This window comes from Carcharodon carcharias, chromosome 1 (genome assembly GCF_017639515.1).
Source record: "Carcharodon carcharias isolate sCarCar2 chromosome 1, sCarCar2.pri, whole genome shotgun sequence".
In the NCBI taxonomy this organism is placed as follows: domain Eukaryota; kingdom Metazoa; phylum Chordata; class Chondrichthyes; order Lamniformes; family Lamnidae; genus Carcharodon; species Carcharodon carcharias.
Genome location: NC_054467.1, coordinates 161,782,114 through 161,800,108, shown reverse-complemented (window position 1 = coordinate 161,800,108; position 17,995 = coordinate 161,782,114). Strand labels below are relative to the sequence as shown.

The window sequence follows — 17,995 nt, the reverse complement described above, 5'->3', positions numbered from 1 at the left end:
CAGGAGAGCACTGGGAAAGTCAATTCTGGAGATAACCAAAGAATGGATGACAGTTTCAGCTGCAGATGGGCTCAGAACGGGTGATGTAAAGGGATAAGAGTAGCCAGTCTTTGAAAAGATATGGAGTCGGAAGTTCAACTCAGGGTTCAAACAGGAAGCTGAGTTTGTCACCAATCTATTTGAGCCTGAAATAGTAGTCAGGGAGGGAGATTGTACACAGAACTGGTGGAGAAAGAATGGACTAAGTGCAGTAGCGGGTGTGAAAAAACTTTTTACCCGCCAGCCACAATAGCAGGTTTTCATGCTGTATTGTCCCCTTCCTGCCTCAAATTATGCAGTCATAGGAAACACGGCGGATCACTGGTGGCAGGCCTCTGATTGGCCCACCACACACTTACCTCGCCTCTTTCTCACATGGGGTGCCATATTTATACTGCAGCCGCGCACTCTCTTCTCAATGCTTGCAGCCTAGGACTGTTACGCTGAAGACACGGCCCCCAAAGCCAGGAAGATTTCAGCCATCCCGATTCAATGACACATCCCTGGGACACCTTCTGTACACCGTGGAGGCCCGTCACAATGTCCTCGATTCCCACTCTGGCTGCAGGAGGCCCATTAGTCACACCACTCCGGCTTGGGAGGTGGTGGCAGAGGTGGTCAGTGCCATGCTGCACACAGGAGGTTGGCCATCCAGTGCAGAGAACGGATGAATGATCTCATCCCTGCCGCCAGGGTAAGTCAACCATCTCATTACTCTAAACTCACTCACTCACAAGCCCATCACATATTCACTGGCATCTCACTCTGCCAGCTCAATGGACATCACCAATCACTCTCTCACACACACCCTCACATCTCCATCTGGCCTGATTTCCTCTGGAGACTGCCTCCTCATGCCGTCCATGGCTCCATTCAGCACACGCACATGCCTGCTATCCTTTGCATTTAGCCTGGCATGCACCTTGCTCACACTCTCTCCATCTGTCTTTATGCAGGACAAGATTGTGCACAATCACCAAGAGAGGTCCCAGATGGGGGTTGGAGTGCCAGACATCAAGGTCCTCACTCTGTTCAAGAGTCGAGTGCTGGAGCTGGCCAGAGAGGATGTTGACCGTTCCTGTGGCGACAGTGGGGTCATTGGTGAACACCCACATGAGGATCCTGCACCCTTGATCCTTCTCTCAACGCTACTCTGAGTCCACTGTTCTGCATTCAAAGTAGCTGCCCAGCACTAATAATCTCCACTATCTTCCCTAGGCACATCTGGCAACTTTGACCCCAACCCCAGAGCCAACAGCACCTCACATGAGGACCCTGGGGGCATCACCATTGAAGACCTATCACAGGGCTCACCCACACCCTCCACCAGCGCAGCAGCACACATCTTGGTGAGACCTAGATGTAGAGCAGCCTCGGGGTCACAATCTGGTGAGCACACCACACAATCTATTCCACAGCAGGCAGATGCAGGGACATTCTTGGCTGCTGGCACCCAGAGGACTGCTGGAGGCAAGGAATCTGCTGAGTCCGAGTGTGATGATGAGCCTTTGGACTCGATCTTCAATCAGTTGGTGGAGCTGCAAAGGCAATCTTGGGGACATCAGGAAGGGATGTTTGGTGCACTCCTCAGATTGCAAGGGACAATGGAGGAGTCCATCTGCTTTCAGTCTGAGTTGATAGCGTTGGCATGCTGACGCACGGAGGTCAACACTGGTAGGATGGCAGCCACCATGGAGACCTGGGTCCAGAGCATCGGTCCTGCACTGCTGTGTGGGCTGAACTCCATTGTTGACGCCATGGTTGGCCTCCAAGAGTGTCAACACAAGGGGTGTGCAGGGCAGCTTGGTCTCACTCCAGCTTCCTCTTCTCCTCGGAGTCAGCCAGGGGCCGGTGTCTCAGTCCAGGCCTTCTTCCCTGTGCAGTGTGTAATCTTCAGACCAAAGTGATGGTTCGACTTCACCCTCACTTGACACATTAGTGATGCCTGCACCTCGATGGTGCTTATCATTGCTGCAAGAGGGCAGGCATCACCGAGTTCTGTCATTCTCTCTGTGAGTTCTCAGCACCTTTAAGGTGGGACTGGCCACCCATCTCTTCTGCATCTGTGACCAGTGATGTTGTATTCCTGAAGGGGACAGGTGCTGAAGGCTGACAAAAAAATCAGCTGCATTTAAAGTTTCATGGCTGCGTCTCTATGATATGACCCTGATCATGGAGCGCAAGCAAGCTACCCTCACAGCCAGACAGGAATCAGGCATTCACAGAGGCTATGTGAAGATTCATGGAATGTCCTTATTGCATGTTGTAATCATCCTCCTGGAACGTAGCAAATCTTAGGGCCCTCACTGCATCTCCATGAAATGAGCCTGAGCACTGGGAGTATGTGCACTGCCATTAGCCACACAGGAGTCTAACCATAGAACCATAGAAAAGTTACAGCACAGAAGGAGGCCATTTGGCCCATCTTGTCCATGCCAACCCGAGGACACCCAGGTGCCCTTTCTAATCCCACCTTCCTGCACCCCGCCCATAGCCCTGCAGCTTACAGCATTTTAGGTGCAGATCCAGGTACTTTTTAAGAGAGTTTAGAGTTTCTGCCTCTACCACCAACTTGGGCAGCGAATTCCAAACACCCACTACCCTCTGTGTTAAAAAAGTTCTTCCTCATGTCGCCCCCTACACCTCTGCCACTTATCTTGAATCTATGTCCTCTGGTTCTAGAATTCTCCATCGAGGGAAACAATTTTATCCAGGCCACTCTATCTATTGTCCTCATAATTTTGTACACCTCTATCAACTCACCTCTCAGCCCTCTTTGCTCCAAGGAAAATAACCCCAACCTATCCAATTTCTCCTCATAGCTACCCTTTCTAACCCTGGTAACATTCTTGTAAACCTCTTCTGCACTCTCTCCAGAGCCAATACGTCCTTCCTGTAATGTGGTGACCAGAACTGCACACAATACTCCAGTTGTGGCCTCACCAGTGTTTTATACAATCCCAACATTATATCCTTACTTTTATATTCTATACCTCTGCCAATGAAGGAAAGCATTCCATATGCCATCTTTACAGCCTTGTCTACTTGAACTGCTGCCTTCAAGGACCTGTGTACTTGTACGCCAATACCTCTCAATTCACCTACCCCTCTTAATATATTCCCGTTTAATGTGTAATCCCTATAACTGTTTGACCTCCCTAAATGAATGACCTCACACTTCTCTACGTTAAAATCCATCTGCCACTTTACAGCCCACTCCACCAACCCATCTATATCGTTTTGGAGATTATGGCTATCCTCTGCACTATCCACTACTCGGCCAATCTTTGTGTCATCTGCAAATTTCCCAATCGTGCCCCCCATGTTCATGTCCAAGTCATTAATATATAACACAAACAGCAAGGGTCCCAACACCGGGCCCTGTGGAACACCACTTGAGACAACTTTCCATTCGCAAGGGCATCCATCGACTATTACCCTTTGTTTCCTGTTACAAAGCCAACCTTTTCTCTAGTTTGCCACATTACCCTGAATCCTATGGGCTTTTACTTTCCTGACCAATCTGCCATGTGGGACCTTGTCAAATGCCTTGCTAAAATCCATGTACACAACATCCACTGCACTACCTTCATCAACCCTTTTTGTCACTTCCTCAAAGAATTCAATCAAATTTGCGAGGCAAGACTTTTCTTTAACAAATCCACGCTGACATCCCTGACTAGTCCATGCCTTTCCACATGACAGTTACTCCTATCTCTCAGGATTGATTCTACTAATTTGCTCACCACTGATATAAGACTAACTGGCCTATAATTGTTTGGCATTTCCTTTGATCCCTTATTAAACAATGGAGCTACGTTTGCATTTCTCCAGTCCTCCGGTACCTCTCCTGTATCTAGTCAAGATTGGAAAATCATCCTCAGAGCATCTGCTATCTCCTCCTTGACTTCCTTCAACAGCCTCGGAAACAATCTATCTGGTGACTTATCCACCTTCGAGGATTTCAACCCTTCGAGTACTTCCTCTCTCTTTATGACTATCCCGTCCAATATCTCGCAGTATTCCTCCTGGACTACTATATCTACATCCTCCCTTTCCTTTGTAAATACGGAGACAAAATGTTCATTCAAAACCCTTCCCACAGCCTCTGCAACCACACCACAAGTTTCCATCTTCATCTCTGATAGGTCCCACTTTTTCCTTAGCTAACCTTTTAGCATTAATGTATTGGTAAAACATCTTTGGGTTATCTTTAACTTTATTTGCTAATCTTTTTTCATGCCCTCTCTTTGATTTCCTTATTTCCTTTTTTACTTCGTCCCTGCACTTCCTATATTTGTCTAGGCTATCTGCAGTGCTTAGCTCTTTGTGCCTATCGTATGCTTTCTTTTTCTGTTTGATCTTCCCCTGTATTCCTCTAGACAACCAGGGGGGTCTAGATTTTGCAGTACTCCTCTTATTTTTGCAGAGGACATGTCTACTTTGTACAAATAGCTTTTTAGTACTTCCCACTGGTTTTCCACTGTTTTATCCTCCAGCAGTGCTGTCCAGTCCACCTCAGCCAAATCCCTTTTCATTTCTGCAAAATTTGCCTTCCCCCAGTTCAAGACTTTTACTCCTGCCTTATCTCTGTCTTTTTCCATGATAATGCTAAATCTAACTGAATTGTGATCACTGTTCCCGATATGGTCGCCAACTGTCACTTCACCCATTGCCCTTCTTCGTTCCCCAAGACTAGGTGTAGAATTGCATCTCCTCTCACTGGGTTTGTCACTAATTGGTTGAAAAAAATTTCTTGGACACACTGCATGAATTTTTCTCCCTCAGTGCCCCTTATATTGTTTGAATCCCAGTTGATATTAGGATAGTTGAAGTCTCCTACTATTATTGCCCTCTTGTTCTTACAGGCAGAAATTTGCCTACATATTTGTTCTTCCATCTCCCTTTCATTATTTGGGGGTCTGTAGTATACTCCCAGTTGTGTGACTGCCCCTTTTTTATTTCTAAGCTCAATTCATAAAGCCTCATTTGTTGACTCATTTAGTATATCATCCCTTCTCACAAATGGAATTGATTTTTTAACCATTAGTGCTACCCTCCCCCTCCTTTTTTATCTCCTAATCTATCGTGTCTGAAGACTCTATAACCAGGGATATTTAGCTGCCAGTTTTGTCCCTCCTTTAGCCAGGTCTCCGTTATAGCAATGACATCCTGCTGCCATGTGTCTACCTGTGCCCTTAACTCATCTACCTTGTTTGTAATACTCCTTGCATTGAAGTATAAACATTTTAACCCCATCAATTTCCCTTGCTGGACACTTTTTAAACTTGGCTTCTCCTGTAACTCCATGTCTATCTCAACATCCCTAGCTAATGTTCTATCTCCATTTTTCTGATCTGAATCTGACCTATCTGATCCTAGTCCTGGGATCCCATACCCCTGCCACACTAGCTTAAATATTCCCCAACAGAACTAGCAAAAGCCCCCGCAAAGACACTGGTCCCAGCTCTGCCTGGGTGCAGCCCATCCGGTTTGTACAGGTCCCACCTTCCCCAGAACCGGTCCCAGTGCCTCAAGAATCTGAATCCCTCCCGGCTACACCATCTCTCCAGCCGTATGTTCATTTGGTCTATCCTCTTATTCCTGCTCTCACTAGCAGGTGGATCTGGGAGGAATCCTGAGATTACTACATTTGAGGTCCTGCATTTTAATTAATCTCCTAACTCCCTGTACTGAGCTTGCAGGTCCTCATCCCTTTGTTTACCTACGTCGTTGGTACCAATGTGTACCATGACCACTGGCTGCTTACCTTCCCTCCCCAGAATGTCCTGCAGCCGCTCCATGACATCCTGGACCCTGGCACCAGGGAGGCAACATACCATCCTTGATTCACGTTTGTGGCCATAGAAGCGTCCGTCTGTGCCCCTAACTATTGAATCCCCTATCACTATAGCCCTGCCACTTGTTTTCCTCCCACCCCTCTGAGCAGCAGAGCCACCCACAGTGCCGTGAATTTGGCTGTTGCTGCTTTCCCCTGAGAGGCCATTCCCCCCAACGGTATCCAAAGCGGTGTATCTGTTAGAGAGGGGGATGATCACAGGGGACTCCTGCATTGCCTTCTTGAGTCTTTTACTGTTCCTAATTCCCTTTCTGCCTGTGTCATCTTCGCCTGTGGTGTGACCACCTCGCTAAATGTGCTATCTACGACTTGCTCAGCATCGCGGATGTTCCACAATGAGTCCACCCACAGTTCCAGCTCCGAAATCCAGTTAGCTAGAAGCTGCATTTGGCACACCTTCCGCACACATGGTTAACAGGGATGCTTCTCATTTCCCACTTCCTGCAGGAGGAGTATATCACGGGTCTGAGATCTCCTGCCATGACGTCGCTCTCGATTAAGCTGCTTACTCCCTTAAAAAAATACGCCAGCTCGGGGCCTTATTTGTGTTAGCTAGGAACCTTGTTTCTTGACTAATTATACTTCTACAGTACTATTCTATACTTTTTTTTTAGCTCCTACCTCAGTATTAAACAATGAATAACTTTAATAGATTGAAAAAAAAACTCACCAGGATTTACTCACCAATCAGCTGCTTTGTAAAAAAATCCACTTTCAGAAGAGTGTCCCTCGCAGGTCTAGTGCACTCCTGAAGGTACTGCTTCTCCCTTTCTTTTTTTTTCGTTTCAGGAGGGAGGGATGGAAACACTACAGCAATGTAATGTTTGGGGCTATTCCATTCTTTGACAGTGGGTTCTCCTCGATTCCCTTCTGAGTTGTGGTGTCTGCGGTGACTTCTCCCAGAATGCTTCAGTCACTTCTCACTACCACCCTCTGTGGGACGCTCTGCCTCCCATTGAGTGCAAGAGTCCTTCTCCTCGATTCCATTCTGAGTCACGGTGTCTGCGGTGACTTCTCCCAGAATACTTGTCACTTCTCACCACCACCCTCTGTTGGATGCAACATTTACAGATGCAAGACGAGGATTTCAGGACTGTCCTCAATGCATCTCATCATCATCCTCCATGAATCTTGAGGTTATGAGGTTCTCCTGAACCTGCCTGCCTCATCTGGCCTGTGCAATGGCCTCGTTGCCGGCATCCTCACCTTCAAGGACCTCATCACTGTCATCCCCTTCAACGTCTTGCTCATCAGCTCTTCAATCTCCTCCTCATCCAGTTCCTCAGCGCCAGGTTGTGGAGTGCGTAGCAAGCTATGATGATGCGTGACACCCTCTGGGGACTGTATTGCAGTGCTCCATTGGACCTGTCTATGCACCAGAACCTCATTTTCAAATTGCCTATTGTTTACTCCACCAAAGTCCAGGTCACGGCATGAGCCTCGTTACACCATCACTCTGCTGCAGTCTGAGGCTGCCGCACGGGCATTCATCAGCCAGATCCTCTGTGGGTAGACCTTGTCCCCGAGGAGCCATCCCTGCAGCCTCTCTGGGTCCTGGAAGGTTTGGATTGGACACCTACTAATGATGTGGGACTCGTGGATGCTCCCTGGGAATCTTGCGCAGACCTGTAGGATGGGTTTGTGGTGGTCACACACCAGCTGAACATTCAGCGAGTGTGGAAACCCTTGTGGCTGATGTAGCTGGCTGCTTGTTGCCATGGAGATCTAAGCACCATGTGATTGCAGTCGATGGCACCCCGCACCTATGAAAAACCAGAGATCTGGGCAAATCCCAGCACTCCTGCTTCCTAGCTTTCCTGATCCCGGGTGAAATGCACAAAGTTCTGTGCCTTCACGAAGACGGTGTCCGGGACCACCTGGATACACTTGTGAGATCCCGCACAGATCACCTGTGGAGCCCTGGAATGAGCCATTGGCATAAAAATTGAGCATCGTGGATACTTTCATGGCCACTGGCAGTGGATGCCCCGTGGTGCCAAATCCTGCAACAGGTGGCATATGTGACCAACCAGTTCCCTAGACATGCGCAGACTTCAGCGACACTGGTTCTCAGTCATTTGCAGGAATGACAAGCGCCATCTATAGACCCTGGGTCTAGTGAAGCGTCTGCAAGTGATGGCCCCTGTGGATCTTCAGGCCCTGCCACCCCTTCATCTTCAGGGAGGTATTCTTCCCTTTGCTGAGCCAGGCGCTTCCACCACTCTCTTCTTCTTCTCTGCTCTCTGTAAGCCATGAGACACACCGTTAAATCACCAGGCTCCATGATCCTGATGTTCTCCCCCTGCAGGATCAAAGAGTGGGTTAGCATATGTGCCCTAAGAACCTCTCTTGGTTAAGTCTGAAGGCCCCTTCATGCATACAGGAGAGTGCTGGTCACCACTTGGATGACCAGTGTGTAGTACGCTCATTGGCTGTCCGAAACCCCACCCACCTCTGCCCCACTCTGCTTGACTGATTGGTTATAGCTTCGCCCACTGGACTGCATGCTGTGCTCTCACTTAGGCACAGGCATTCTCCTAACTCACACTGCAAGGCTGCACTGTTAACTTGAACCACGGGGAATACTGGTCCAAACCTTAACAAAGACAGTCCAAGGGGCTCTGAGCACCTCCATCAGTGACTGTGCCAAGACCACCTTTCGCCAGGGGATTGTACAGCTTGTCCAGTCGACTAATTGTTGTGCTGCCCCCTAGAATGCACAGTAATATGCAATCTGCGCCCACTGAACTGCATGCTGTGCTCTCACTTAGGCACAGGCATTCTCCTAACTCACACTACAAGGCTGCACTGTTGACTTGAACCACAGGGGATACTGGAGCAATTGGTGGCACTTTCATGCATTTGCATTGCTTGAGTGGGCAGAAAAGCTTCAGAGGATTGACTCCAAGTATGTCAGTGGCGCTGCAGCTGAACGGTCTCAGCTGCAGAAGAATTTGATAAGCTTTTCCATGTGAGTGGCCACTTTCTTCTCCCTCCCCTGGCATGTGCTTGTGCACTTCCTTCAGTCTGTGCTGCCTTGCCCCAACCCCTCCACCCCAGCCTCACCCGCACTGGAGTCCTTATCCTGGCACCATACTAAAAGCCAGCCAGGAGAATGGGGCTTGCCTGTGCCCCCTCCCCCGAATGCGCAGCTCCTCTTCCTTTATGTCCTATGAGTGATGCTCACGAACGCTGCGCACGTTTGTATGCACTCACCTCCATGTTCCCCTTGAAGTCACCAGCTGCATGCTTTTTAAAAGCGGTCGTGAAGCACGCCGTTCTGAAGTCACACCGACGTGGGCAGTAAATTTGACACAGAGGGATGATTCGGGCGACCAGGGCTTATAATAAGATTCTAAAGTATTGAAATTAGGCTCTCGGCGTGAAACTGATTTCTGTCCCTCACACCGAATTGTCGGCCCCCGCCTGCCATGACTCCCGCCGCCAACAGGACCAGACGATTGCACCCAATGGGTGGAATTGTAACTTGCAAAGGCGGAGATGGATGCAGGCATGGGCATTTGCTCACATTTGTACTGAGAGAGTGCATTCACTGTTTTAGCGGTGACTTACAACATTTTGGAAATCATTTCTGCTACCTTGGACTTTATTCACCTTGGTCTGATCGTCCCAGCTGTCAGCCTTCTCTGCAACATCTTGGATCTCTGATGAGAAGCAAGAGGAGAACCAGAAACACCAACAGCAACAGAAACATCAAGAGCAACACTAGCAGCAGCTGTGTTTTCCTCAGCCAAATGCTGCCCCACAGGACAAAGAGAATATCCACAGAGCTCCAGCTCAAAGGAGGGAATACTCCCAACAGAGTCTCTACAGGCAGAGGATTGATTTTCTTGACATGACTGAGCATTAGAATGCCTCAGCAGGCTGAGACTTACATGGCAGCTCATTGTCGACATTTGCAGCCTGCTTTCCAGTGGACCAGGTGGGCATGCATTGGTTGCCAAGGTCACCATAGCCCTGAATTCGTTCACCTCGAACACTTTCTAGGGATCAGCTGGTGATATTTGCAGGATGTCAAAAACTGCTGTTTTCAAATTCCTCTCCCAGGTGACTGACGCTATGTTTGCCAGGGCTGCCAATTATTTCTGCTTCGCTACTGATGATGACAATCAGACGGAGAAGGCTGTCAGATTTGTTGCAAAGGCTGGATTCCTGCTGATGCAGGACAGCTGGGACGATCAGACCAAGGTGAATAAAGTCCAAGGTAGCAGAAATGATTTCCAAAATGTTGTAAGTCACCGCTAAAACAGTGAATGCACTCTCTCAGTACAAATGTGAGCAAATGCCCATGCCTGCATCCATCTCCGCCTTTGCAAGTTACAATTCCACCCATTGGGTGCAATCGTCTGGTCCTGCTGGCGGCGGGAGTCATGGCAGGCGGGGGCCGACAATTCGGTGTGAGGGACAGAAATCAGTTTCACGCCGAGAGCCTAATTTCAATACTTTAGAATCTTATTATAAGCCCTGGTCGCCCGAATCATCACTCTGTGTCAAATTTACTGCCCACGTCGGTGTGACTTCAGAACGGCGTGCTTCACGACCGCTTTTAAAAAGCATGCAGCTGGTGACTTCAAGGGGAACATGGAGGTGAGTGCATACAAACGTGCGCAGCGTTCGTGAGCATCACTCATAGGACATAAAGGAAGAGGAGTTGCGCATTCGGGGGAGGGGGCACAGGCAAGCCCCATGTGGCCATCAAGTGCCCTCAGGTCAACCAGCAATATTTGTCAATTAGAAGAGATTCCACTCCATTAATGTTCAGTTGGTATGTGACCACTGGAAAGATTTCACATATCTTTGTGCAAGATATCCTGGAAGCTGCCATGAAGCTTTCATTTGCACAAATCATGTCTCCTGCAGGTCTTCTACCTCCAAAATGTGTCATCAGATGGCTCCTTGGAGAAAAGAGTTATTCTCTGAGAACATGGCTGATGACACAGCTGAGGGATCCTGCCACTGATGGAGAGGAGATGTACGAGCAGAGCCATATGAGCATAAGAGTGGTCATAGAACACACCACTGGGTTTTGAAGGATGCATTTTAGATGCCCGGACAGATTTAGGAGTACCCCTCAGTATGGCTCAACAAGGGTGTCCTGAATGGGAGAGGCCTGCACAACATAGCATTGTGGAGAGAATTGGAACTCCAGGAGCAGGAACTTATCTGCATCCTTGCAGGAGGAGTCAGAGGGGAAGGAGCAGGAGGAGGAGCAAGATGAAGAGGAGCCTAATGTGCCCAAGGTCCCTGAAGCAGCTCACCTGCCTGCCAGAGATGTCTGTAACAGCCTCATAAAGGTGTGGTTCAGATAACCTGAGCACATGAAGCCTCGTGGCACACCAATGCTGAACCCAGTGGCCACCGCCAAACACAAATCCCACAGTCAGTTATTGTTCCATTGCATTCATTCCTTTTGTTTCCCTTCTACTCTTGTTATAACATCTCTACAAGGCTGATGGCCATTTGACAGGCAAGAGGCAACAATGAAGTTGACTTGATAATGGAGGTTTGAAATAAAGTTTATGCTTATTAATATTTTCAAAATCATAGCACAGTGACATTACAAGCACCCAAGCGGATCCCCCTAAGGAACTAAAATGTCTTCCCTCTTCTATTTTCTATGAATTAAATGTGGTGCTACTGATTCAGCAGAGCTTGAGAGAGGCTGATCAATCCCTGCTCTGGCTGCTCAGATGCTCTTGGCTAGATTCTTTCTTTAGCATTGGAGCTCATAAGGGCCCTGCAAAAGACTACCCGCCTGCACTCGTGCAGGGCAGACTCAGTCATCGGGATAGGAGGTTGTGAAGCTCTGATTGTGGGGGCGGAGGGTGGTTTGGGCCAAAAGATGAAAACTGGGAATGCCTTAGCCCCCAATTCCATGTGCCCTTTCACCATCTTCCTTCTCATGGCCCACTCACACTTTCCTGCTATCTAGAGCAGGAGAGCACGACTGCATTTCAGTGAGGTGCTGAACAACCAAGGAGAGGCTTTCCTCCATTCTATTTAACATGATAGGTTCGCGACTTGCAAGAACACTCGTCCTAGCATGGTTCAGCTGTAGACCGTCCCAATGGTACAGCCCCCACTTTCCCCAGCACTGGTGCCAGTGTCCCATGAACCAGAACCCACTTCTCCCACACCAGTCTTTGAGCCACGCATTCATCTCTCTAATCTTATTTGCCCTATGCCAATTTGCATGTGGCTCAGGTAATAATCCAGAGATTATTAGCTTTGAGGTTCTGCTTCTTAATTTGGTACCTAGCTCCTCATACTGACTATGCGGCACCTCTTTCCTTGTACAGTCTATGTTGTTGGTACCTACATGGGCCATGACGACTGGATCCTCCCCCTCCCACTTCAGGCTCCTTTCCAGCCCTGAGCAGATGTTGCCTGGCACCAGGCAGGCAATGCAGCTCTCTGGACTCTCGCTTTTTGCTGCAGAGAACTGTGTCAATCCCCCTCACAATACTGTCCCTTATTACCGCTACATTCCTGTTTGCTCCTCCTGCTTGAGTGGCTTCCTGTACCATGGTGCCATGGCCAATCTGCTCATCCACCTTGCAGGCCTTGTTTTCATCCACACAGGTTGTGAGCACCTTAAATCTGTTTGACAACTGCAAAGTCTGAGGCTCCTCCACTACTGTCTGCTTGGTCCCTTTACCTGCCTCACTCATGGTCACATCCTCCTGTCCCTTACTGTGGACCAAAACAGACAACTCTTTTCTAAGAGGTGAGATCACCTTTGGAACAAAGTCTCCAGGTATTTCTCCCACTGACCTCATGTTGCGCAGTGTCTGCAATTCAGCTTCCAGATCAATAATCCTGATCTGAAATTTCTCTAACTATCTACACTTTCTGCAGATGTGTTTGTCCTGGATCGCCTTGGCGTCCAAAAGCTCCTGTATTCCAGAGCCGCAACATAACACCTGTCCTGCCATTGTTACTTATGTTATTTAGTTAACTTAATTTAATTACTCTCTAACTTAGAATAATTCCTATGTATACCACATCTCTTTCCCCCGTGCACTGAATTCCCATGTGAACCTAATTCACTACTCACCCAATCTCCGTCTTGCTCAGGCGTAGTCACCTGTCTCCTCACACGCCCCTTCATGCAAGTGGCCACGCTTTCCAGTAAGGTAGAATCAGCACAAAGGCCTGAAACATCACGGAATTCATGATAGAGACAGACTCCTTCAAACTCACTCCAAAGATGCATAATTTCTCTGGAAATGCTGATAGGACCTCACACATTTTCTTTTGCTGCTCCAGAATTGTCCTCTTCATGGATGACCCCCAAGCCTAGGCATCTGTTCTAGTTGAGCAGAGCTTGGAGGGTCTTGCATCCACTGACAAGGGACTCTACACTACTGTCCCTGTCTCCAACAACTACTCCTGCATATTTGTGATGTTCAGCCCAACATATGACAACCTTATTAATTCTCTTGGATGCTTTACCATGCTGTATGTATTTGCACTGGTAGAAGGTGCACAAGTTGTGTGCCAGTGCTTTCTCAGAGAGCACAATCTCCTCTGAGAACTCTGTAGTCTCCTCCTGTTCCAGCTCCTGTGTCACCGCAGGGAACAATACATCTCCTCAGCAACTCTCAGTCGACAGTATGATCTCCAGGGAAGCATCAGAGAACTGGGAGTGACAGCCTTCCCATATTATACATCCATCCTAATGCTTGCTCTATCCTTGGTGAAAGATCTGCAGTGGAGCCATTCTGACCCCTCTGGGGTCCCTGCAAAGAGATCCATCAATTGACAGGTGGTGGAGGCCATCATTACATCCTCACTTTCTGACTGGTCGGGAAACCTGAATGCCATATCTGAGTTAAAAACTCATGGCAAAACCTGCTCCATGAACTATTGGGTTCCCAATCCTCTTGCACTCCCTCCCACCCCTGGCGCCCCCCAATCCCTGTCATTGCGAGCAAGTTCATTAAGTAAAATTCTGTCCAATGGCTTTGGTCCTCCTAGTGTTTAATTAGAGGAAATTGCTGATCATCCAGGACTGGATGTTGGACAAGCAGACTGACAACATAGACAGCAGAGGCATTGAGGAAGGTGGTGGTGTAGTAGAGCTGAATGCCATCAGTGTATATGGAACTTGATGTCATGCCTTTGGATTATGTCACTGAAGACGTGTGGATGTGTAGCAAGTGGGGAAAGGATAAGTTCTTGGGGAAATCCAGAAGTAAATGCAGAGGGGGGCAAAAGAAGTCTTTGAAGTTCTCTCTCCACAACTGGATAGTTAAGAGAGGAGTCAGGCAATGGCAATTCCACTCAGCTTGACAATGGAGGAGGTGTTGGAGAAGGTTGACAATGTCAAGGCTCCAGAGCAGTTGAGCGATATGAGGAGTGGTAAAGCTTTATGTTATAGTGACAGAGAGTAACATTTGTGACTTTGATGAGGACCGTTTCTTTGTTGCGGTAGGGATGGAATGTTGATTGGAGACGTTCAGTTCAATTTTGGGAGGCAGTAGCACGTTCAAGAACTTTCACGGTTGGAAACAGGGCAATAGTTTTCAGGGATAGGGGGACAAAAAGGTTTTTACTGAGAAGGGGTTGATAAGTTTTGAAAGAAAGGGGGAGAGTACCTGAGGAGAGGAAACCACTGACAAACGATTCAGCCTACAATTTGTAAATGTCAAAATTCTGAGAAATTGCGGTATCATTTTGGAGCTATGCCATCATTTGTTGAAGAAGCCAGTATGAGGCTGACTCAATGCAAAATATGGAAGTTTTTACATACCAAGGACAGTGATGGTCCATCTTCAAAATGCACCTATTGAAAACAGAAAATCATTGATTATTATAATATTAAAATCAATCACATTGTGCACCATTGTCAGAGTTGGTACTACCAGCAGGGATCCTCACACATTGGCAGTGCATATCAAAAAATGACCCCACTGTGTAAATGCTAACAGCTATGTTAAAGTTGGTACAAAATGAAAGTGTTTCAGAGGTCTGGTAAGAAGCAAAATATGGTTATGAATGCCACAAGTCAGTTTATCCTGATGGCAAGCAAACAATTAGGTGTTAAGTAATGTAATAATGTAAATCTTGGCTCATGCACATCCACCAATGGAAATTCACCCACCCACTGCATGCCTGGGAGTTCAGATCATTAACATGAAGTAACCAATCACATGTCTTATGTAACAAAGGACAGCCCACACTGAGACTTCCCTATCACTGAAACAGGGTGGGAAAAGCCAAAAAGTGTTCTCTTGTCTCGTCTATGCATATTCCTGAATAATTGTCCTGGCTGAATTTGGCACCCAAAGGACATTCAGATATTGATTTGAATCAACAGCTGGCACAAATAACCCTAGGACCTTCTAACAAGGATCTTATAGACCTTCTGTTGAAACATTATAAGCTTTATTACTGTAACAGGCAGCGATTTTCACCATATACCATTGGTTAGCCTATTGTTCAAGATAATGTTTAAAATGAATTAGGTCCTCAAGAGAGACCAAGATCACATAACACTATTCAAAAAAGAGCAGTGGAGTTCTCCCCAGTATCCTGGTAAATTTTTATCCATCAATCAAAATCACTAAAATAGATTATCTGGCCGTTACCTCATTGCTATCTGCACAACATTGCTGTGTACCAACTGGTTACAGCTTTTCCTGCAACAATGAGGATTGCTCAAAAGGTTGCAAAACACTTTGGGAAGTCCCAAGATCATGAAAGTCGCTATTCAAACACTAGTGCTTTCTTCCTTTATATTTATCCAAAGGAAATAGTGTATAACTAATGACAAACCAGTGCCAAAACCTCCTATGTTCTGTTGTAACATTACAATATTATAGCCAGGATTTAACTTGGAGGCAGTGCCCAATATTTGGAAAGACAGGAGCGAGATTGCCTCTGTCAGCACTGGAAGCCACAAGTCTATTTCACAGGGTTCAGGCAATTAGTTACCTGAAGTCATGGACCGTGCCTCCCACATACCCCAATCTGGAGGCCGACAGATCTTAAATTCCAGCAACAGCACCACGAGCGGTGTCCACTGCTGGGACTGCAGTAGGCCCCGGACTAAGAGCATTGCTGGTAATCGAGAATTAAGAAGAGTGGGGCTGACTCATGGGGCCAGTCAGGTGAGGGGAGGGCAGGTGAAAGAGTCAGGGGAATTGGGTTGACCCTACCCCACTTGGGGGGTGTCCTCTGTTAGACACAGGGTGCCCAAAAGGATGGACCCAACCCGAGCCCACATTCAGACCACCAGGGCATACCATGTGGTGTGGGACCCTCACTGCTGCTGGTAAAATACCAACAGTGCTGGGAAAAGATCCTTAAGTGGCCAATTAGTGGTCCTCTTAAGAGCCTCAATTGGCCCAAAGGTGGTCAGATGCACTGCCGCCACTTACCCAGCCACTAGTAAAATGCCAGTTGAGGTGGATTGGTGACAAGCACAGCAACCCCACCAACCCACCCGATTTTACACCCCTCCAAACCCCGCCTCCCAGTCTGCTAGGGGCAAGATGCAAGTATCCAGCCTATGTCTAGCAACACATTTCCATTCTGTACCAGCTTATAGCAGTGCAAGAACAATTTCATATAGACAATTAAACATACACTCAATTTCTTCCTTTTAAAATATCTGCCTTTAGCGTAATATATTTTTCCTGCTAGCCGATTCTTTAATAGCCCCATCCAAACATTGTAACGCTGTAGAACAATAATCTTTCTCTCATGTTGCTGCATGGCTGCTATAAAATTGACTAACAGCAGTGCAAATGTAAACTTGAAAAGTAACTGGGGGAAGACCCACAAAAGTGAATAAGGAAGAGCCTTACATATTTGAGAAATTTTCTATTCTGGGTTGCTCTGGTATTCAATTTAAAAAAAAGTTTAACGATACCATATGGTAGTGGGATTGCTCAGTTTTGCTTTAAAAGCAGTCCATGTGCAAATGCATACGAAGAAATTTATCATACGTCACAGACAAAAGAGTCAAAGTTAAAAAAAAAGTACACTAAATAACTGCTTACTTGTCACAGACCGAACAGTGATGACAGCGATCTGGCTTCACAAGTTGACATCGGTCGCAGTATCGAATTGCTTTGGAAACAATGCCACATATAAGCATATGGAAGAAAAATCTGGGCAAATTTAGATACTTGTAAAAAGATGTTAATCCAACCCATCGCCTTTACTTAGTGTTTTTTTTTGAAACAGGGGCCTGCTGCTTATCATACTTATACAGGCATTCCCAATTTAAAACACGTTCTAACAGTATGTTTTCATTTTAGCTTGATTTGTAAATTAAGGACGCTCCTAGAATACCCCATTCTTGTCTTAGCTTGATTACTGAATAGGCTCCATCTTTTTTTTAAATAAATTGCCACACGTCAACTTGCTTGTTGCCTTCCTCCTCGATGCTTCCTGCTCACTGCCTCCCTCCCTGACCCTTCCGCTCAGCACCTCCCTCCCTGACCCTTCCGCTCAGCACCTCCCTCCCTGACCCTCCCGCTCAGCACCTCCCTCCCTGACCCTCCCGCTCAGCACCTCCCTCCCCAACCCTCCCGTTCAGCACCTCCCTCCCCGACCCCTCTGCTGTCACGCAAGTGGGAGAGGCAGGGAGCAGGAGAATCAGGGAGGGAAGCAGTTAGTAGAAGAGGTGCTGAGCTCGAGGCAGGGAGTGACGAATAGGAGCTAGGTTGAAAGAGTTAGTAAGTTATTAAGAGTTAGTAAGAGAATTTTTAGGCCAGTTGGGTTCAAGGCAGCCAATAGATTTGTTTCCTTATGCAAAAGCGATTTTTATTTAGCAATTTTTTTACCGAGTGCTAAACAAGGGATAGTGTACAAAGTTCATTTGTTCATTCTTTTAACAAAAGATCTAATTTCTATTTGAAAAGATTAAATGGACTAAGACTTTTTTTCCTTCATTCTTTCATGGGATGTGGGCATCGCTGGCAAGGCCGGCATCTGTTTCCCATCCCTAATTTCCCTTGAACTAAGTGGCTTGCTAGGCCATTTCGGAGGGCAGTTAAGAGTCACATTGCTGTGGGTCTGGTGTCACATATAGGCCAGGCCAGATGAGGAGGGCAGATTTCA

At 47.2% G+C, this 17,995-nt stretch overlaps 1 protein-coding gene across 1 annotated transcript in view; it reads right to left on the bottom strand.

Moving 5' to 3' along the window:
- Window positions 1-17,995, bottom strand: part of zdhhc2 (zinc finger DHHC-type palmitoyltransferase 2) — a 170,360-nt gene that overhangs the window by 71,660 nt on the left and 80,705 nt on the right. The window contains exons 5-6 of the mRNA XM_041191238.1: window positions 16,930-16,999; window positions 14,676-14,708 (exon numbers count right to left, since the gene is read on the bottom strand). Of these exons, the coding sequence (XP_041047172.1) occupies window positions 14,676-14,708; window positions 16,930-16,999 (103 nt within the window). The remainder of the gene's footprint in view (window positions 1-14,675; window positions 14,709-16,929; window positions 17,000-17,995) is intronic.